Raw genomic sequence first — 22,979 nt, 5'->3', positions numbered from 1 at the left:
ATATTTATTCACGGAGTTTTCTTTGTCCGTCAATAAAGACAGGAATGCAATCACATTTTGACCTTGGTGGCATAGAACATTTTTCTTGTGTATTATTATCTGTTTAATAGGTCAGTGATTCATATGTCGGTGCATTTGTGCAATGTTTTTCAGTCTGCAATAAGACATTTAACGTTTTGCAAATAGAGAATTTAGCTTGTGTTGTGTTTTGTCTTGCTGGAAAACCTCTGATTTAGACCGATTATTTTAAGACTTCGCATGTAATGGCGGTTTTTTTTTTGGAGGCATTCCTCAGCTGGTACATTCATCCAGAGGATACCTCTCCGTTGATGTCCAGTCATTCTTTATCTCCCATTTATTCATCTTCTGGAAATATGTCTTTTTATGATATTTCAGCATTACTTCTTACACAACAATACAATACTGTCATCGCTCTAGGGCAAGGCCATTATTGAAATCGGTATCGAAATGGGAATAAGAATACTTTTACGCCATTGATGTACTATTGAGTTACAGTATCGCTATGTATGCAAAATGCCATTAAACAAACAATCAAATTGATGAAGTGTGTCATGCATTACAAGCAAAGCTACTGTTTACGTCTGATTAAAATTCCATAAGAATGATTCATTTAGGCAGAATAATAAATACAAAAATATGAGTGTATTATCGCATATAATAAATAATATGATTTCACAGAATGTCAGTAAACAACTATATAAAGCTATTGCCCAGTTGTTGCGTCACCTTTTTTGAATTCCCCCTCTCGAAGTTCTGCCACTTCACTTGGTGTCAAAGCTGCATTTAAAAGTTCCCATATTGCAATAATTGGGACCTCCATGGCCCTCGCTTGTGATTATTAATCGCAGCTCAATCCACGAAGATGGCAACAGCGCAGATGTGGAAAATGGGAAAACGCCGACCAATCAGAGCACACTGTGCTTTTTTTCCCGGAAGGGGGCTTAAAGAGACGGGCGCGAAAACCCAGCGTTTCAGACAGAGCATGAATACAGGTATATTCAGACAGACAGCAGGAGAAAAATAATGTGTTTATGGAACATTAAAGCATATAAACATGTTCTAGTAGAAACCCCAAATACAACTGTGAACCAGAAAATAAGCATTACATGTCCCCTTTAAAAGTCTCATTAGTGATGTGGGTTTGGATCAGTTACTATTTTTTCGCTTTACTTGAAGCAAACAATGACCACTTATATATTCGTCGTTATATATTAACGGTGATTATAATCCATTATGAAAGTTATAATGTGCAAAAAAAAAAGTCAATGACAGCAATTATGAAGTAATACGAAACTTGATCCTCTACGACGGCATGCACAAATTCTTTATAGTACGTTGCAGTTATTTTCTGTGTATTCAATGACGGTCAAAATGCTGTTAAAGTTAATTAACCTACCAACCATGGTAGGTTTTAATCAAACTCCCCCCAAGTTGCCAAAACCCCTAAATTCCCAGAAAAAAATAACGCAAACATGACTTCAATGTTACTCAATGACTTCAATGTTACTCAATGTTACTCAATGTTACTCAATGACTTCAATGCTACAACTTCCATTTGGCATGTTTGACTAAAACATCCACAATTTGTAACAACAACAAAAAATATGCACAAAAAATTTCGAAGCTTCCTCCATTTCAACATTCTGTCACAACTGCAAGTCAATCAAAATAAATGAGGCGAGACCCCGCATGTCGTCCTTTATTTATTTTTTTAAAGAAAACACAAGTCAATGTTGTTGTTATATAACAAGTTGAGCTCGGCTTGGGAACATGTCCCAGTCTGAGCGAGGCTGTTTTTGGGGGGATCTCGACATAATGAGTCCCTCCGGGTTCCCAGCCACAGCTGAAATCCCACACGGCAACAGGATCCCCTCCATATGACCCCCCCCCCCCCCTCATGCTTTCCACTCTGAACTGTACCATCCAGGGCTATAGCTCCTCCAGCTTTCCGCTGAGCCCGTGGTAATCACGTTTTTTTTTTTTTTTAAATGTTCCTATCAAGCTAATTGAAATGGTGATGACGAAAGGAGCCGCCCGCTTGTGTTCAAAAGTAACCAAGCACTTGCGGGTTAATGATTCATGAAATTGCATCTCTCTTTGTGGGGACCGTAGCAGCCCCTTAAGGTGCTGAAACCAGCATCCTTTTTGGATTCTTATGAATCGTAGAAAAAAAACAAAAGCGAACCCTCTTTAAAGAAATGAACGGGAAAAAAGCCGCAAATCCCCGTCGCCGCTTTTCCCCTTTTTTCTCTGCATCATTAAAGGAGTGTTTGCATCACTGAGGATATTTGAGTAACCCCCACCAGCTCAGCTCAGCTCAAACATCCAAAGTCAGTGCCTTGGCCAGAAAAAAAACAACATGTTCCCATAGCTCTCCTACGTCAGCACAAAGGCATGTTTGACTGGGCTGCTGCCAGTGTGAGGCGTCGATGGAACAGCAGTGCTGGGAGAAATCTAAGATCCTGCCGCACGTTACACCAAGGGCTATTGTTTCCTCCCCCCCTCCTCTCTCGCTCTCTCTTTTGTGATCCCTTCTTCTCCTCCTCGGCCGCTCATTCGTCTTCTTCCCGCCGTTCGCGGCGGTGACGCACGCCCGGCACCACCGCTCACCAACGTGAAATCAGATTTGCATTATCCCGGCAGACCCAGCTGCCGTCAGCCCTCGGTTGCGGCGTTCGGTGCCTGTCTGTGTGTTCGACCGCTCAGCGGAGACACTTGCCAAGAAGCTATCAAATCTAAAACACCACAGGCTTGTTTTGTTTTGGGGGTTTTCTTTTTGTGTGTGTGTGTGTGTGTGTGTTGCCTGTAATAAATTCCCAGGACATGCAAGTCACCCTGCGTCAAACCTTTTAGGATGACTCTCCAGCGGAGAGCTTCGCCCTCTGACCTCTTGAGCCGATTCCCTCTTTAGCGGGCCTTCCCGCGGTCGCCCGTCACTTTTGCGACCGAGCTAATAGAATGATGCACATCTGGTCCTAATAGCTTTGCAAGAATACAACATTGGAAAAGGGTGGAAAGAGGGAGGGCAGGAGGTTTAGTAGCCATTGAGGCAGTTTAGAAGAATGAGCCGTGTGTGTAAAGTGGCGTTCGGTGAATGCAGAGAAAACATTTAGCGCAGTGTAATGATGACCTGTTTGGATTGGATTAGTGCAGCACTACTACTACTACTACTACTACTACTACTACTGGCAAGGGACTGGAGAGCATTGCAGAGGTCTGTCTAAAGCGAGCCTCTGAGACGAAGGCTCGGTTGCACCAAACAAGAATTCGTTTTTTCAAACCTGATCCAATCACTGTTTATCTGGAAATCACGTTGCACCAATCCTTTTAAAAACTTGCTTCAAATGAAGAAAGATTCCATTTAAACCTCTCTTTGGATTTCAATTTAGTTTCAGTGAAAAGTAAAAGTTTAGTTCAATGCACCAAACACACACACTTGAGGAGGCGTAACTTTGAAAATCGGCTGTCTTTTTGAGATGGATTGGGCAAAATGATCCAGCTCCTCGAATAAAGTTAAGGCAGAGCTACTCATGTGGCCCCAGTTACCCGGTCATTTTCTTCTGTTGTCAGTTGGACAGTTCCGTTGTGAAATTGCCACTATATTGATTTAAAAAACGACACTTCACTAAATCCACCCCTGAAAGGCACACTCGAGTGCGCTGTCCAGAAACATCAGTGAAATACACTTAAAGATTTCCAGGCGTGTTAGTCGCTTGCTCCGACGTAACCACCGCAGTTATAAAGCAGAGCATGGGTTTAGTTGGCAAAAGTATTTTGCTATTAGTGTTTAAATTAACATCAGGTGTTACACCGGGGAAATACAGTCTAACACTCTATTTGCTTGTGTGGACTTCAGGGAAGGGAAGTTTGGTTTTGAGATATGCTGCTAACTAATACGTATAGAGAAAAAAGAACAAAAAAGTTACTTAATCATGATAAATGTATTTAAAGTTATTTTATGAAGTAAAATATAAAATAATTAAAAAGAATTTGCTGTCATTAAGACCTCAAAATCAACAAATCAGCACGTATAGTAAGAGTTAAGTAAAGTCAAAGTAAATGTAGTAGGATAAGATAATGATCCCCAGAATGGAAAATCAGGAGTTGCAGAACAATAAGTACATAGAGAAAAGTAAAAAAACAAGTAGTAAATTAATTAAGTATAAAAAACAGAACGAGTAAGAATTAAAGAATAGAAACTATACAAGCTTGAAAACTCAAAATATGCTCCACCAGTTCCACCAGAACATAAAAGTTGCACAACGAGCTTACACAATTGGAGCTCGAAGTTCACATGCACGCACACGCACACACACACACACACACACACACAGTGTACAGTAAAGTAGACGTCCAAACTCAACAAATTGCGAGAGCGATTGTGCCTATACCACTCGGTGGTAAAGTGATAACTTAGACCTCAGAGTTACTTAAACTCCTTCGCTAAAGACTGAAAAAGTTGCATTCTCTAGCGATTAGAAAACGCACTAAGTTGTGGTTCTTCTGCTTTTAGCCAAAAGACTCTAACAAGCTGAGCACACCTGTAAAAACAACTGACAGAATACAGTTATTATTTTTCTCTAAATATATGACATCTGTGTAGATGACGTTAGAGTGAAAAAAGTCGGTTTCGACCCCTCCCGTCCCCCCGTCCTGCACAGGCAGAAGAATGCTGTTGTGTGCTTCTTCCTCTGAAGTTTGAGCTCATATCCTTATGTGACTCCATTTGGTTCTGTTGAAGTGCACAATGCAACAGTGAAAATGTTGCCATTGTTGTTGCAATCCTCACTGTTCTCTGCCATGATCAAATATCATATATCTGTTGTGGTGTGTATGTTTGCTGAATGCTCAAGCAGGAAGTACAAATCCATAAACTGCCCTTTTTATTTTAACAAAGGGATAGAAGTCTGTTGATGAAGACCATGTGATACGGTCGAAAAAAGTCCAGAATCAGCGGACCTTGAGTGTAGATTGTGTCAACTGCGTTTCCAAAAGTCAAGAACGAACAGCCAACCTCAAGTTCGATGCAGTTTATTTTGAAAATAATCATTCAAATTTTATTTTTATAAAGCTTTATACCATTTCTTAATGACATATCCGCTGTCAGCTGTAAAATATATGTTGTTAGACGTATCTTTATTACAAAACACGTACGTTATGCAAATGTTACGTTTTGGATTCTTATCTTCAGCATTGGCTTCTGAGTCCTGTATCAGACTGGCACATCATTTTTTTTGCACATCCTACCTTCAGCATCGACCTCAGATTCCTCACTTCCCGACCAAAAGCCATTGTCTGTGTTTTCCGATGAGTCTTCCTGAGTTACATCACAGTCACGGACCCCCCCCCCCCCCCCCCCAATCCCTCGGAGTAGAGGAAGGTATTTCAAACAATCAGCGGATTCCTAGTGAGGTCATTGTTTTAGTGAAGGAGGGGAGGGCCCTGGGATGACTATTGATCACTACGGTACTCCATGTGATCTCTTGTTTGCTTTGTGAGCTCACATAGACAGACAGACAAATAGTCACAGATGACAATGAGGAATGCTCGTGGTTCATGCATTAGTTCATTATCGCTGCACGGTTGCAAACCTGACAATAACATAAGATCATGAACTCTACGGCACAACATCCATTTCTAAAGGAACCGTTCACTCGCGCTACAACAAAATGTCACTAATTAACGTGAACCCTGTAAATCGCACAAACTACAGGAGGAAATTCTTTCCACTCAGCAGTATCACACACTCAGCCAACTATTTGTCTTCTAGAAAAGAAAATACCACTGTGTATTATTTTGATCTTAGAAACAAAAGAATAGATTGTATGGACCTTCTCTTCAAAAAGACCAACGAAGTCGTCTTCCTCTAAACCAGTGGTTCCCAAAGTGGGGGTCGCGACCCCTAGGGGGGGCGCGGTGGTACTACAGGGGGGTCGCGGCTTCATCACCAACCCACACACACAGACGCACACATACACCGGTAAAACAATATAAAATAACCGACGTGACATGCACTGTGTTCCAACCACGCCACCAGAGCGGCTCATGTCACAGACCGACTGTGGCAAAACCTGCGAGAGCGAGAGCGAGCGCGCGCCCGAGCGAGAGAGCGCGAACGAGCGAGGGAGAGAGAGAGTGAGGGAGCGCGAACGAGAGAGAGACACACAGCGACACAGAGCGAGAAAGATACGGAGCGACAGAGAAAGATAAAGATAAGAGAAGGAAGTATGTACAAAGATGGACAGATTTGTGACTGGTCTAAAGCGCAAAAATATTTTATACAGTTCATGCATTATAATGCAATTCATTAAAAACCAAGACAAATTTGGGGTCGGGTTGCGGGGGGGGGGGGGGGGTGTCCAATGTTCCTATATCATCAAAGGGGGTCTTGACAGAAAAAGTTTGGGAACCACTGCTCTAAACTATGTCACGCTTCGCATCATTTCCTGACAGGTACTGATTAGCAGCTAGCTTGGTAGTTGTCGAGTGAATGACCAGCAGCAGTTGACTTGACATTCAATAAAGTTTTGTAATGTATTTAACTTTCGTCAAGTACGCAATGTAGATTGACTTGCGTACGGAACTGAAGATAGATAACAAACACTTATTTTAACCCAACCAAGATCTTTTACTAAACCTAACCAGGTACATTTGTAAGCTAAACCTAACTAAGTACTTTTGTTACCTTAACCTAACTAAGTACTTTTGTTACCTTAACCTAACCAAGTACTTTTGTTATCTAAATCTAACCAAGTACTTTTGTTACCTTAACCTAACCAAGTACTTTTGTTATCTAAATCTAACCAAGTACTTTTGTTACCTTAACCTAACCAAGTACTTTTGTTATCTAAATCTAACCAAGTACTTTTGTAACCTATACCTAACCACAGACGCGGTTGAAAAATGCTTGAAAAAGCACATTATAATATTGTTTAACGCTCATCACCGTCGTTGCTTTGAATTAAGAATCATCCAGAAACAGTGTTCATATTATCATGACTCTGCATGGCTTGAGAGGTCTATTAGATTTGTGTCTTGTTTTTGGGTGGAGGGTGGACCCCCCTCTTAACGACTTAATGTGTTTTGAGACGGTTTACAGTAAACCCAATCACATCTCCTTCTCTGACGTTGTCAAGGCAATGGAGTGTAAAACAACAAAGCGTGTGCAGTGTGTGGTTTGGTGAAACAGTGCAGCTGTAGAGGAGCTCGTCTGAGGGAGGAGAAGAGGGTTGGAAGGGGGGGGACATCCTGTGAGACCAGCACAGGTGGTTGGGAGGGGGGTTAGCGTAGTGGTGGGAGGGGAGAGGCGAGGGGGGGGGTTGTGGGCGTGGACGTGCAATAATGTGCCCACTTCCTGTACCGAGCCCCTGTGCTGTACTGTAAAACAGTAAGCTTACAACGAGATCAGCAGGATTTGCCGGCGGTGGCTTCCTGCCATTTCACAGCAGGCAGTCATAGGTGGAGATCCTGTCTGTGCACTCTAGTGTCCCACTGTGCCTCGTACTTTTCCTAATGATGGTGTTTTTTTTCTTCTTTAATGGCTGAGGACAAGGGGCAAGAAAGGGGAACATTAATTCTGAGAAGAAAAAAAAGCAGTGAAATCAAAGCATTAAAAACCGAGAGCATGACGTTTACCCCGATGGGTTTTCCATTCGTTGCACACTCACAGATGTGGAATGGAAAACATGAAAGTCTTATGTGTTGGGTCGAGTCCACGTACACAGCCGTTCCTGTGGGGGAGCGATGTGTGCGCGGATACTTGACAGCCAGCTTAAAGCTGATTTCATCCTGTAATTTCAAGTGAATGAGCGTGTAAAATGGTATGGGTATGTAAAATGGGCGGTAAAGGCCTGGGGTCGATGGAGGGGACAAACACACTCAGGACTTTCACCCAGGAGGCCGTAGTTTGTGTCCCGCGTCAAACAAAAAAATGTTGTTACGCAATTTGCACACTTAACTAACGCCGTGTTTCAGACGTTGCGTTGCTTGAACCTAAAGTTGTTTTGTTTCACCTCACAACATTAAGATTCACTTTCACAACGTAGTAGTTGCATGTTGGCCCGTCTGAATACGGAAAGTATAATTCGTACCAAAGGTTTCACAACAAAAAAAGCTAAATGTTGATGTTGTACCCCTGAAAAAAGGGGGATAAATAATCACGAGAGTGATATGATGTTTTTCCTCAGCAAGAACTTTACTGCAATCGTTTGTACAAAAATACAATCATTTACACAGGAAGAGATTTACAGGAGAGTAGAGAGTACATACACTATTTATGTTAAACACTATTCAAAGTATTACTTTAGATATTTCCCCGAGCACAAACTAGCTTACATTCAGTACTGTTAAAACTCTCAAAGTGCATAAAACATATTCTACAGATAAAACAAATAAAATATCACTACTAAATATTACCGTCTGTGTACATGTGAATTCACAAAATGGTGGCAGTAGACGCAGCTACTATTACACGCGGGAACTCACGTAAGTTACACACACTACAGTACTCTCTGTAAAACTTAGCTCTAAAGTACCCAAAAATGTAACAACATTCTCTTAAAACATAGGACCATGTTAGCAGATTCATACCGACATGTTAACGCTGTTTAAAATCCACAACATACCTGAAAAAAGGGGGATAAATAATCACGAGTGATATGATGTTTTTCCTCAGCAAGAACTTTACTGCAATGAGGAAAAGATCGCGATTTCCCCGAGATATGTGGGTGGAGACCAAAGCAATCGATCTCAGACTCAAGATCAAGACCACTATGTAGATCAGTTTAACACTACGTATCCAACTACACAATTCAGAACAAAACAAACGATGCAAGAAAACACAATCTTATTATCTCAACCACGTATTCATGTGTGATGTGTTTTAACTCCTGGTTTCCGTAAATCGTAAAGTTATCTATGAATGATCCTCTCAATCACATTACATTCCACACAATAGACCATGAAATTACTATTTTCCTTAACTTATAAAAATGCATGTTTTCCAACTTGTCACATTGACATGTATTATTATTATGTGCTACAGAATTAGCCCAGAATGTTATACTCCAAGAGAGACTAACTGAGTAAGTAAGAAAAAGACAAAAAATGTCGCTCTCTAGCTCCACCTCCAACCTATTTTCATTTTCCAAAAATCGACGCTGGCGTCCCGACAACTTTGACAACTTTGACGTTTCCTTTTTCCCTCCAGTCTACAAATCACATAAACGAATCATTCTAGCTGAGGAAATGATTTTATAAAAATGAAGTTATTTATTCATAACTATCATAATTTTCTCAAGAGACTTGCTCATTTTGCGGATGGAGAAATCACAACGGCGCTAGAAAAAAACCACACCCCCTCGCTCTATGTATCAAAATCAAATTTTCCAGCTCTATCTGCCAGAGTGCGCTCGCTCGCTCGCTCGTTAGGAAGAGGTGTTAGAATGTAATCCCGAGTAACGAGAGGAAGTGACCCCGGAGCACAACGTTTTATGGGCGTAAGAAGACGGATGTTGACGTCTGATAGCCAGCAGTTACTGATTCTCCCAACAGTCTCAAGTAATAAAAGATGGTTTTAACGGTGTGACATTCACAATAGGTAAAATAAACATGCGGTCAGTGTGAGCCCTGGTGAGTTTGCAGTGGGGCAGTGTGAACCCTATTAACCCGCATCGGCTCCGCAGTGAGGCAGCTGACTGTTGTTGTGTACCTGCAGCGGTCACATGCGCTCCACCGGCCGGGCCAGTGTCATGAAGGACAGACGGTGAAAGGTCAACAAGTTGCAGTTGTTGGACGGTCCGCCATTGACACTGAGTCACAAGATCTGTGTCAGCCAAGCATGTCAAAACAAGCCTGCCTCTGACTTTTAAACCCGTTACTCCTATGTTTGATTTTAAAGGTTTAAATAAGAATATTTTTTTGTCCTCTGTTTCCAGGAAATTAGATTAGAGTCTTAAGTGGTTCGACTCCACATGAGAAGTTGTCTCAGTCTAGATTGGTCCCTTGCAGTCAGGCACTTTTGAAGCAGTGGTACCCACTTATCACCTTCCATTGTGAGTGTGTGTGAGTGTGTGTGTGTGTGTGTGTGTGTGTGTGTGTGTGTGTGTGTGTGTTTGTTTGACTCTCTACTCACTTGACAGGGTACTTGTTCGCATTTGCTCTCTATTTTGTGGCTTTGACATGTGTAAACTGCTTTTCCCACAGTTGAACGAACATGATCGACTGCGATATTAACGTTTAAGCTGCGGGCTTTGCTCATAGAAAACATAACGAATCAAGCGGTGCCTAAATGAACAGCCAGCCACCAGGGGGGCTATACAGATGTCTCGGCTTCACTTCCGTTTGCTACTAGAAGATGCACTGTGAACAAGGTTTGATACTCTGTACTACGGGCACATCATGGTCTGTACTGATAAAGTCTTTCTATTTTAAGGCGCAGTGTGTAGGATTTGGCGACATCCAGCGGGGGAGGTTGCAGATTGCAACCGACTGAAACTTTCCCTGTGTGCCAAGCGCGTAGGAAAACCACGATGGGCGATGCGAAAAACGTTAAAAAACGTGAATGGTCCTATCTAGCTAGTGTTTGGTTTGTCCGTTCTGGGCTACTGTAGCAACATGGCGGCCGGCTCCGTGAAGAGGACCCACAATGTATGTAGACATTAGCATCTCATTCTAAGCTCACAAAAACGCAACAATTCCGATTTTTAGGTGGCTATACAAAACAGAAACCATACTTATTAATAGATCCCCCTAAATGCTACACACTGTCCCTTTAAGACAACACAGAATCATCAGCGGGAGCTTTGTGTTTAAAGTTTAGTTACAGAGGCGTTCCCGTAAAAGACAGAGAGGAGGAAAGATGGAGAAACAAAGGCAGACGCAGGGAGAGTCGGTGAGAGCGGGGATCAGTAGTCATGGCTGCATGAAAGGTTCCAGGAGCCGGCCATTTAGATGGATTACAGTAGCGCAGCTTCCCTTTTCATCTCACTCAGAGGGTTGCATCTGGAGGGGGGGGGGAGCAAATTGGTTCCCATCATGCTTAGCAAGTGCTGCCCGGTCTCACTCTGATGGCTGTTTGCACATGTGTACGAGAGGAACGTTTACGCTGCGCTTGAAGCCAGCTCTCACAGTCTATCTCATCCTCCTCCGAGAGCGACAAGAACCACAAACAGGCTCATCGGTGGCACTATACGCTCGGCAGCTTTCTCCAGACATCGCGATATCTGTGTCGCAAACGCACAGCTGTTCAGTGGACACCGAACAAGAGGAGAACGGGGCGAAATAAAGAGATTTCACGACTGATTTGAAAATGAAAGTGAACCACAGTGCTGTTTGCTCTCACTGCAGTCTAGACTCAAACGTAATCATGTCAGACAGTCGACAGTCATTCCACTTGTGTCATTGTTTCATGAATTGCTGAATAAGACACGATGAGGCAGACGTCTACGCTAATACCAAATGAATCGGATTCAGTGTTGGGTTGATTTGTACCGGTAACAGAATACATTTCCTCAGCGGCACACATGGCAGTCGAGATAAGCAGTTGGAAGACAGCAATTTTCGATTTTTTGGGAATTATCGTCATCTTTTTAAAAAACAGTGTTAGTCAGTTATCATGATAGCTTTATTGACCGGTGAAGACCATGAGATGTGGTTGAAAGCTCTGGAAACCTTAAATTGACATTTTTCTTGTCAAAACAACAAAATAAATGAGCACTCAATTGACGTATTAAATCAAAAAGAGATTAAAATAATTAGGTGCAGCCACAGATGTTAGGGTATTTCTTTTCTAAAATCTAATTTTCTTATAATTTTACAACATAATTTGAATAAAAAAATACAATCAAAATATATTAACATTTTTATTTTTATTTACAAAAAGAAATGATAAGAAAATAAGTTTATGGATTCAAAATACATTTGTGGCTGCAGCTAATTATTTGATTACTCACTGATTAATCTATCTTTTTCTTTTCAATTAGTTCTTTAATTGAGTGTTAATTGTTGAACCTGGAAGTGGTACTTTGACATGAAACATATCTCTTTTTACGTCCACTTACTAGCTTTTTCAAGAGCTTTCAAATGCATCTCATGGTCTTCATTGGTGGATAAAGTTTTCATGACAGCTGTGCTAACTCTATCCACTGATGAAGACTGTGAGATGCAATTGTAAGATTAAAGATTAGGGCCACATGAGTTTAAAATCAGAAATCTGAGAATGAACTCAGTTTAATCTAATTTTGTTCTTTTATATAAAAATAAAAGTTTAAAGAATTAACATTTAAAACTCTTTGTTACTGAGGAGATTTGGAAAAGGGGGGAAAAATAGGTTTTTGGAATTGAAAGGTTTGTGTGTAATATGAAAAGTCTGGTAATGGATCACACATACGGTAGCCCCTATTTGTGAGGTTGCACTGCAAAAACATTTAAAAAGAAAGATTTAATGAAATTCAAATGTATTAATTACAAACAAATTAAATTAAACAGAACAAACAAAAGCATGTCCCTTGTTTAGAAGCAAATTAACTTAAAAGTTTCCAGAACAGCAATACTGTAAAATCAAATCCCATTTATTTTTAACAAGCATTTTAATCTTCCCTATTTTTCATATCAGTCTTGATTCTAGAAAATTCCTGAAACAATCAAACTGAAAGCTATAGTTTACAGGTGTTTAACAAATTAAATACAAATATTTATGTTATACATTAATATAATAAATAATAAATTATAGGTCTGTTTTCACGCTGCAGGGACGCCCCCCCCCCCCCCCCCCCCCCCCACCCACCCCTCCGCCCCCACCCACCTGCCAGTCATGTACCTGTGTCTTTCTGACTGATGGTGATGTAGACGTGTCAGTGTGACTGTATATGCATGCCCCCTGGATAAATGATCACCAATCGCCGTCGGAAGATGAAGGACAAGTCTGTAAGTAACGCTGTGTGCACTCAAACTTCTGTTCATTGTACGTCAAGACGTTGTTGTCTGTTGGCAGGAAATCTGTTTCTTTTTATTTTTTCCTGTTGCGGTTAGACAGCGTGAAGCTGAGGCAAACATTCGTGACACACGCAGACAAACAGAAATTCAGTCTGACTGCTTCATGATCTTTATTTATTCAAAATGTCATTCCCAACAGCAACGAAATGCATTTATTTATATCGCTGTAAAATAATGCCATGCTTTCCTTTCTGTTTCGAAGTATCAAAAAAAAAAAGAAGATTTTATGAATCAAAATCTTTCCAATAAAACGGATGATTCTGAAGTTCTTGAAGACAGATAATACCGCTGTGCGCTCGCAGACAACAAGTGACAACCACAATGTTCCAAACTGATAAATTGTGTGCGTTTCCATTTATAACTAACTGTTGCAAAGGAAATAAAGCTTCCTTCTCTGACTTCCTTTGCAGGTGCTAGAATAGCAGCTGTCGTAGACTTAATATTCAATGATAATTGAGCCAACTGCGTCTTTTTCGTTCTCTCCCGTGCTCGTGTAAATCTTCAAACAAACCTCGTCGTCACCGTTAAAACTCGTAAAGAATAAATGAAGGAAACGTACATTTTGAACCCTCTAATAATAGATCCCTGGCAAGATATCCCATTCAATATGTGCTTGTTAAAAGGGAAACTATAACTCTTAAGGTGACACGCTGCCCACAGATCTCTTTATGGCAGCTCTCGTGTGTATATGAAGTCAGAACTCTTATCCCGGCTTTTCTCAAGTCTTCTCTCGAAACACAAAGGCGTTCTTTGTCCTGGAGCTGTTAGTCTCATAGCCTAGAAGTTTGTGACTTAGCGTATATATCGCGGGGTTAAAGCTGCTGTAGTAAAGAGTACAAGTTGTCAGAGTACTTAGCACAGACCACGTGGAGTGCTGGCATCTGTGTGGCACGCCCTAAGACCAGCTCAACGTGGAGACTTTTACTTTCTGGCAGCTGCGGCGTGCTGATCAGGCCTTTGAGACGTGTACCTCCAACTGTAAAGTGCATGTATTTGAAATCATAATTCACTTTTACTGAGAAATCAAGTAGATATGTGTCAATTCCATCTCCTTGTCCTCATTTGAGGACAGCTCCCCTTATACTAGTGTTCTTCAGTTGGCTTCATAGTCTGTATAAAAGAAGTGGACGTAGTCGTTGCGACGTCACCCATTAGTTTGTGGACTCCGTTTTTGAAGCCTTGAGTTTGGCATTTTGGCCTTCGCCATCTTGGCTTTTGGCCATTGCCACCTTGGATTTTTTTTCCCGCCGTCGCTATATTGGCTTTTGGCTGCAGCCATCTTGTTTTTTGGGAACCAGAAGTGACACAAAAGGGTGGGGCTTAGTTCAACCGACTGCTGAAACAGACATTTTAAGCGTGTTGTCACAGTTAACTTTCATGAACGGAAAACAAACTGTGAAAGGGTCAAAGTTCCAAGACAAAAACATGAACCTCACAACGCCGTGGTAGCAACCTGTCAATCACAAGGTAGCCCCGCCCTAAAGCATACCCTGCTTTATCGTCTACTTTACTCTAAATGGACCATAATTTACTAAATTAACATCATGCTGTATTGAAGGAGACTTGAAACTACAGATTGAGACCATAAACTCATGTTTACAATGTTTACTGATGTAATAAATCAAGAGAGAAGTAGGGTCATTTTCTCATAGACTTCTATACAATTAGACTTATTTTTGCAACCGGAGGAGTCGCCCCCCGATGGCCATTAGAGAGAATGCAAATTGAAGGCACTTGTGCATTGGCCTCCCTTAACAGACCGTGAGGTTGCTGCCTGGTTGCCTTGAACATTTGGTGACTGATGATATCGGTACTGCAATTTGATTTGTGCAATATCTGTGTTTGTCCCCATTACTGCTCACTCCATAACATACAGAGTGCCGAGGTCACCTATTGGAACATCTTTGCAAGGTTGCATAAACATTGGAATGCAGTCTCTTTAAGCGGTTTAATATTTCTTAACTCTTCTACCTAGGGGTGTAAGAAATGTCCCAAAAAGGAAGCTAAAATCCTGAATGACTTCCTGCTTCCTGTTACTCAAACAATGTTTGGCAAAAAATTGAGAAAATGGAGCAAAACTGGAGGAGACGCATGTGCCAAAAAAAACAAATATACCAAAAAATGATAAGTATCCCAAGTATCCAAAGGGGTTCTTCCGTCTCCAAACTGCATTCAAGACACAAATCCCCTCATTTTTGTTGTGCAAAGAGATACAGACTTTAAGGGATTCCATAGTCTCGAAGTACACTTAAGAATAAATCCTCATTAATTTAAGGATATTTCCTCAAGCATTAACTTGAATTTCTGCAAGTCCCCTTTTTGTTTTAATCACCAAGAAAATATTATTTTCAAATGCTTTATGCACCTGAGAAATACGTGACCAGTTGTGTTTGTTCAACATCTTGAAAAGAGGCTCTGTGAACTGCCGGCCCTCTGATCCAGGCTGAGCGTATTCGGCGGCGTGTGTTTTTCACGGAGCGTACAACCCTCACATGGCCCATATCTGGACGCTTTAAGCGCCGCCGCTTGTTGCCGGGGGTTTGTGCGAGGCCTCTCTGAGCCTGTCCGCCTGTCTGCTTCCCATGATGCACCTCCCCATCTCCAGCCTGGCGACGGCAGTGAAAGAGGCCATTGTTCCTGTCACTCCGAGGCATGTTGCATGCACTTCTTACACGGAGTGGGAGAAATTATTCCCTTTTATGCCCCCGGAATGTCTTGTGAATCAATCATTTCTGTATGAAGAAACGCTGCTCTTTCCTGTCATTTGGCCACAAATGCGCTCGTGTTTGAGGGAAAGGGAAAGTATTGCATAGTAAGGAATTTGGGGGGGGGGGGCAAAAAATAAAGACAATATTACAACACCTCGTTTTGTGCTAATTTCCTTCCTCATTCAGGCATTTTTTTCCATTTTTAGCTCTGACCTTGAGCGAAAGACCACCTCCGGAGCCAGATTCAGACGTCTGATCCTCTGATTGAATCGAGCGGCCCATTAACACTTTGCAAGAAAACAAGTGGCTTTCAGGAACTCCCCTCCCTCCCAGTGCCCCCTCTTCTCTCACCGGGCTCTGATTGATGCGCAGCGAACCACAGTCGGAAAAGCTCGCGGCTCTTCTCGTGGATTTTTCCTGCATGGCACAATGTTACGACGATCCTCTATGCGCTGCGCCATGTGCAGTGGCATCAAAACAATACAAATGTAAAAAAGGTGGTCTCCTCGGGCAGATTATTCATGCCTCACATACCATGAGGGCCTTTGAATCCCACCCCCACCACCACCACCAAACAGGACGTTCTTTGCTTTGACGTGCGTGAGAATGTCTGATTCTCTCTGTTCTCTAGTTCCAGGCCACATCAAATCCTTATAAAAGCGAGGCTTTCTGATCCTATATCTGAATCTTTAAGTGGCATGAATATAAAAAATGGCTACCCTTGTTTTGTTTTTTTCCGATCCAGAGTCGTAGGAGTCCTACTTAGATCTCTACTCGGGGTGTAAACCAAGAGTGCTACGCACAAGTCACCAAACACTGCCCTATCCGTCAGCGGCGAGTCTATTTTGAACCCTGCTGTATCACGTATCGCCTCTCGCAATTTTCTTCCTTTGTTCAGGCGAGGAGGGATATTTCAGGACACTCTCGGGTGGCGTGGGAGGCGAGGTGAGGCCAGGCCTCTCCCCCCTGACAATTGATCTTCCCCTCCGCTTGGTGTGTGCATGTGCGCGAAGGGAGGTGAAGCCCACGCCTGCCACTGACCTGTTGCAAGGGGTTGAGAATGTGCTCTCCCATTCATTAGGCTGGGCGGCCCGCGCTGCCACCAAGCGCTTTCACTACATCTGCGTTTGCGGTCTGGGATCGAATCCAGATGGCCGTCTGGAACACCCGTACAGACCGCGTACGAGCTTCCCATATGGCAAACGGGAAAGGGATATTTAAAGGAGCCTCGTAACCCCGAGTTGGTGAGGTGAAAAGCCAGCCGTCATAGGCGGGGACTTGATGCGCTGGATCGGGACAACATCCCACACTTCTAGATAGTCTCTCCTCAAAGGCATTCATGGTTAACCCCCCCCCCCCCCCCCAAAAAAAAGAGAGAGCTTGGGAAAGCAGGGTGGGGAAAAGGGGCATCAGACGCTGTTTCGTTTTGGCTTCGTGTAGCTCAATCAAATTGCAACATAGAAATGTTGCATACATGCTGCTGGAATCAGTGGAACTGACTCATCGCTAACAGTATCCAGTGACTCAGTTCCTATGAAAAATGCTCTCCTCACAACCTTCTCACAGTCATCAAATTCAGACGAGTGTTCCAAGTATAGTAAAGCACTGATTGTTTTTCTATTGTTCCCATGGTCACAGAGCTGACAATGACACGTCAGAACACACAGGCAGAAAACTTCCTCAAAAAGTGTTTTAGAACATGTGTGCAGGACCACCCACACACTGATGGTATTTGTGGGTAAATAACAATATGTAACGTGTAGTGACTGCATTATAAGCCTATGAACGAAGAGAATGAAAACCCGGCAAAAGCAGCCGAAGGCTCGAGGGGTTGAAGGGTGATGAAAGAGCGTCAAAAGTTGTCGAATAATATTCCATAGAAACTTTATTTAGAAAGCACCAGTTGTTGAGTTTAGAGTTCCAGTCAATGATCAGGACAGGACTTAATCTCCTGGAGGGAAAAGCCCACAGACTCGTCTGCTGCTGTATTTGTTTGGGTTGGGTTGTGACCATTTTATCCAGTCTGCTGCCGCTGCTCTGTTTTGCTCCATCATTTTTTTTTTCTTTTGCTGCTGCTATGAATGTGGCGGGGGAATGTGCGGAGGGCGGGGTGACAGAGGAGGGGGGGGGGGGCAGGAATTCCTCACTCACTTGGCTCATCTTGCATTTGCTCTACTCCTTCGCCTGCGCATGGAAAAACAAAATGTTTTGTTTGTGCGCTCTCCTGAGGGGGTCGTGAGCGCCATCCCTGTTTTTTCAGGCATCGCCGGGACCCGGGGACGCTGCACAATGTGGCAGCCCGGTTTAGCGGGAGGAGCGCCATTGAGTTCATTAATCCGCCTGTCGAGGGCCCCTTTTTTTTGCTTTTATTTTTAGCCAAAATCCATCAGGCCTGACAAGTGGGGCAATTTGAGCCAAGTCGAGGGAAGCACTCCAGGTCCTCCCTCCACAAAGTCAATCTTCTCCTCCCCTCTTGGGGGGAAAAAAACAAAGCTCCGGACAGCCCCGCTCCGGGGCCCGGGGTTTTGTCGAGTCATGTGAGATCATGTACACAGAAACACAGGAGCGGTGGGGGCCCGAAGACGGAGGGGGGTGAATGAGGTGGGTGGGGTTAAGGCCGGGGCCAGCAATGAGAGCTAAAATCTGCTCACAGGCCAGCGGGACAGCAGAACGCGGCGGTGCTGGCCTTGTATAAGGTAATGTCTAGAGAGCTTGCTGGGGTGGGACGTGTGCACAGATTTATTTTAATACACTGGCGCTCTTGCCAGTGGGAGGAGGGATGTACAGCGTGCCAGATCGTCCCAAGACCACTGTCACACTTCGGACCAGACGGGACTTTTTAGTAGACAAACCCACCACAGGCGAATTTTAGAAAAACACAGAAAGGAGGCAAGTTTCAGTCCAAGTTTGACCTTTTAATCTGCATGATCAGACCGGGTGTTTTTTTTTTCCATCCCCTGAATGCTGTCGACCTTTACCTATCATGCCGTCTTCATGCGGCCGGACTAGCTCCTCTCACACATGCATGTTTTGAGTGAGTTGCCCTGCAGGGGAAATCTGGATTTGGCATATCAGTCTTGTAGCATCGCGGTGATATGGCAGTATGAGTAGGTGCCTTAATAAGGTAGTTACAGTACGCTGCACACAGGTGATAGTTTGCTGTAGCTTCACACCTGCCGCTAACTAATGATTTATGAATTATTAATGCATCTTTTCATTTTTATGTATCATTTAATCTCAAAATATAATAATTACATAATAGTGATATGATAATAAGTGGATTACCAAATAGTTATTGATTGGGTGTGAAAGCTCATTCTTACAGTTGAAAGCTCAGGAAAACAGAAGTAGTTGTTGATTTTATTTTATTTTTATAATCGATGAATCAACTAATGGTTTAGGCTGTCCTCATACACTGTTCGTATCTATACCTACGAAAGGCAATGCTCTGTAATTTGTATATATGCCACGAAATCCATTCATATGTAATCCACGTAATCGTGAACCAGGAAGTATAAAAAGCGCCAAAGTCCGCGTATGGAGGTTGGGTTGAATGGGCTCAGTCCAAAAACACAGGACTGTCTTACTGACTTAAGTAACGCCACTTTCGTAATTATTGTAACCCAAAGCACAATCTTTTTTATAAACCTAACCAAGTAGTTTTCTTGCCTAAAACTTGTTTCTGTGAACGCTACACACTAAGCAATCAGCGTGTTAGCATTGTCATTGTGAGCACGTTAGCAAGCTGACATTAGTATTAGTGTTATAGTAGCACAACTGTGTCTACTCAAAGAGGTGCTTGCGTGGCTGTAGACTCTTGTTGTGCAACCAAAGACGGGGCGAGAAAGCATGCCTATCCAGCATCAATAATTTAATCTGAGCTAATTTTGGAGTTGGACTGGCACAGAATGCTACTATCAGGTTCAGTGTTAACTCAATGGCTGGTAGCCATGTGCTGTGATGCCAAGTGAGTGTAGCTTGGGAGTAAAGTCCGCTCCGAGAAGAGAAAACTCATTTTTCTTTTGCATTAAATTTCTTCTTTGATAGCAGTATTACCTTTGCAGGAACAGTCACTAGCTGCTTTTTTTTTTTTTTTTTTTTTACATGATATTTTCCATTGTGGAATTAAACTGTTTAGAGGACGTTCAGTGGGTTAATGCTTTTTATAGCCTATAAAAAGCGGCAACACTCTCACAGGACATAAATCAGCACAGTCTGGTTCCTGTGAGCACGTTGGAAAACAAGGCTGTACACTGCAGTGGCAACCCCTATTCACCCCTCCTTGAGTGATGAAGGTCGCCGAAGAGGAGAGTTAATGACCAACGCACAGGGCAGTTTTAATGAGCCCTGCACAAGTGTTATTTAGATGCCATCATAGCATGTCTTCCCACTCCCGTTGAAGCTGTCAAGAGGCTGTATATCCTCCGTCTGTGCATGTGTGACTTTTCTGGGTCTGGGAACTTTACGCTTCCATGGTGCTATGTATGTTCATGGGGGGGGGGGGGGGGGAAGCGAGGGTTGCATCTCATTACTGTACATTATAGCTCAAGTGTGTACTGTAAAGTTGCCCATTGTGTCAGCTGATTTATCGTAGCCTATTAGCTGTGTTGCACCATCCACTTTTATTTAACGCTGATCTGCCACAGAGCAAACGGCTCTATAAAAGAGACATGGTGAGGTGACAGGAGTCTATGGGACAAATGTGTAAACCCTAATGTCCGATTAGCAACCAAGCTTGTAACTCGCCATTAGTAACAAATTCATTTGTAGAATTACACATAAAAGGATGATCCAGAACTCTTCCACACAGTGGGGCAGCTTATTAATTAGACACTGGTGTTGGATCATACTCGGTTTCGGCTGATACCCAAAGCCCAGGTATCGGTATCGGGACTGACAAAATTGGATCGGTGCATCCCTACTAGGTATGTGTGAATGCAGCATTAGTGGTTTAAGTTAGCTCTCCAGCTACAGCAGTTCCCCAAATAGCTCTGCAAGTAGTCATTACCTCAGCAAGCTCCTAGCACCACCTATACACTTCTGTCACTTATTGATGCAGTCCATTAGACCAGCCCTGCCCTGGTAGAGGTTCAGACTCCGACCCCAGTTTGTACCGCAGACCCTCTGGTATAAATGTCAACTCTAGAGCCAAGCTGAGATAACCCTGATAGCATATCTTACATCATCAGGGGTCAGACTTGACAAAGCTCCTCTCCAGGCAGGGAAGTCATTGCGGTTTTTCACCAGATGAGTCGTGCTAAACCGTGATGAGTAAACTTGAGTTGGACATGGACCAGCTCTAACACAGGCCTGTCCACGCAAGATAGAGGCAACGACCACATTCTGTCTGTACATTGATATGTTGTGCTATTACTATGAGTCATTGGGGCCTTTTGATGTCTCATTCCAGAGCCAAACTCTTGAGCCTTGACTGGATTTATCGTTCTCTCAGTATTTGATGTTGTGTGGCATCTAGCTTTTGTTGCCCGTAACCAGGGGTCTATAGGTGGGATGTCACCCCCAGTTGTGAGCACGGTCCACAGGGCCTTCAACCAAGGAAGGTATAACGGGGTGGTGTGGGTGCAAAAGCTACGCCTGTGGTCCGTTTGGCGCTCAGAGCTTACCCATGGTTCCTTCTTTCAGTATGACATCGCACACTTGCGAGGCAGCCTCCAGCTATGTAGCTTTACTCAAAAGAATGGATTTTTTCCCTTCCCTTTGGTGTCTTTCTGTTGCACTCCGTTGTGCCTTGTTGAATTTACTGTTGATTAACTGTGAAAAGTGTAAAATTGCAAAAAGGATTATTGATTAAAACAACTTCATAAATAGCTCACAAGAGACAATAGAATAGAGGGCTGCTACAAATCAATAATGTAGATTTACCAATCATCTTGCTCTGCAATGGAAATGACCCTTCCAAAGGGATGTGGTTCTCCAGACTTGTGGATTCTGTCGAGGATGTTGTTTTCTTCCAAACTATTGATGCATGCAAATTCCTACTGTGTTGTCAAGACCGTAGGCTGAAAGGATGCCTCTGGCAAAAAAAAAAAAAAAAAAAAGCTTGAGGAAGTTTGGGGCTGTATCCATGGTCCATGGGAACTGCGGAGATGGAAACGGAACACGGACAAAAGCGGATTTTCTTTTCTGTAAATCAGCGTTTACTTACCTTCTGACACAGAACGGGGAGGGGGGGGGGCGGCTGAAAAATGTTCTGCAACGTGGTGGAAGTCGGGGTCATTGTTCCGCCCGGTTCATTTCTGTACCGCAGCCCTGGATCCGAGGACCCATCTCCATGGAAACCATTATGTGGGGCAATTGGCGGCAGAACACTTTAGAAATCTCCTCGGAATATATTAGTTACTGCAAAGGCCCCACTCTCCTCACCTTCAACCTCTCGCCATTGTCTCGGAGCTAGTCTACTCCAGGCGCTGTTCTCAGGATTTCAGGCCTCGGCTCAGGAATGCCCGACCTATAGCCCGTCTCCACGCAGGGACGTCAAAACAACCCAGCTGTCGTCGGCGGAGGTTCCAAATCTCCAATAAATAGGCTGAAACCCGCAAACCTGCCGCCCGTGAAGCTCCAATGCCTCCCAGTTCTCCCCCCGTCTTTTTTTCATTTGGAAGAAATCAAATTATAAAAGATTCATTTCACTGACTCATACGGGCCACGGCAGTGCAGAACGTCAATTTCGACTCTGATCGGGGAAATGAAATGATTTGCGCACCAGAGCAAACTAATCGCGTTGTTTTTCCTGACGTGGCAAAAAACAACAAATAAGATGAGGACTTCATATTGAGCATATGTGCTGAGACTCAAATTTCGCTGCTGATTCAGAGTGCTCGACGAATTGTCACGCTGTGCATGTGTGTGTCATTAACTCAGCCCTATACCTACTGAGCAGACGGCTCTGATTTTCTTTCAGTGATATTACCTTTTTGCCCTTCACAGACATTTCCCTCTGGTATTTAGTCGGCGGTATGAGTTCTCAAACCTGAAACCCTCAGCAATCTTGCAGCCGATCGCCACGGATCGCTCAAAGGCATTGAGTTCGAGTGACAATTTCTGTGCTGTGGCCTGATATGGCACATTTTATGGGAGCAGGAAAACAAGCCTCCTAAAGATCCGCTCACCCATCTGGCTTAGGTGATTAGGAAAAGCCGAGGCAGATGGTGCCACGGCCAGATTCCGCATTGCCTCAGGGGTGTATTCATCTGCATGTACAACCGACAGCCAAGTTCGTCTGTGGAGGATATTTAT

General features: G+C 43.2%; 1 protein-coding gene across 2 annotated transcripts in view; it reads left to right on the top strand.

The window, feature by feature from the left end:
* bach2b (BACH transcriptional regulator 2b) overlaps positions 1 to 22,979 on the top strand; it is a 91,665-nt gene that overhangs the window by 2,282 nt on the left and 66,404 nt on the right. Inside the window, exon 1 of one of the 2 annotated variants that reach the window (XM_076084000.1) lies at positions 12,857 to 12,945. The exons of the other annotated variant lie outside the window; for it this stretch is intronic. Within the exon in view, the coding sequence (XP_075940115.1) occupies positions 12,907 to 12,945 (39 nt within the window). The 5' untranslated portion in view covers positions 12,857 to 12,906. Of the gene's footprint in view, positions 1 to 12,856; positions 12,946 to 22,979 lie in introns of those variants that run through there. 2 annotated transcript variants of the gene reach the window in all.

The sequence above is a fragment of the Anarhichas minor genome, unplaced genomic scaffold (genome assembly GCF_050575085.1).
Source record: "Anarhichas minor isolate MPS153535 unplaced genomic scaffold, ASM5057508v1 ptg000136l, whole genome shotgun sequence".
NCBI lineage: Eukaryota > Metazoa > Chordata > Actinopteri > Perciformes > Anarhichadidae > Anarhichas > Anarhichas minor.
This window is presented reverse-complemented; position numbering and strand designations above follow the sequence as displayed.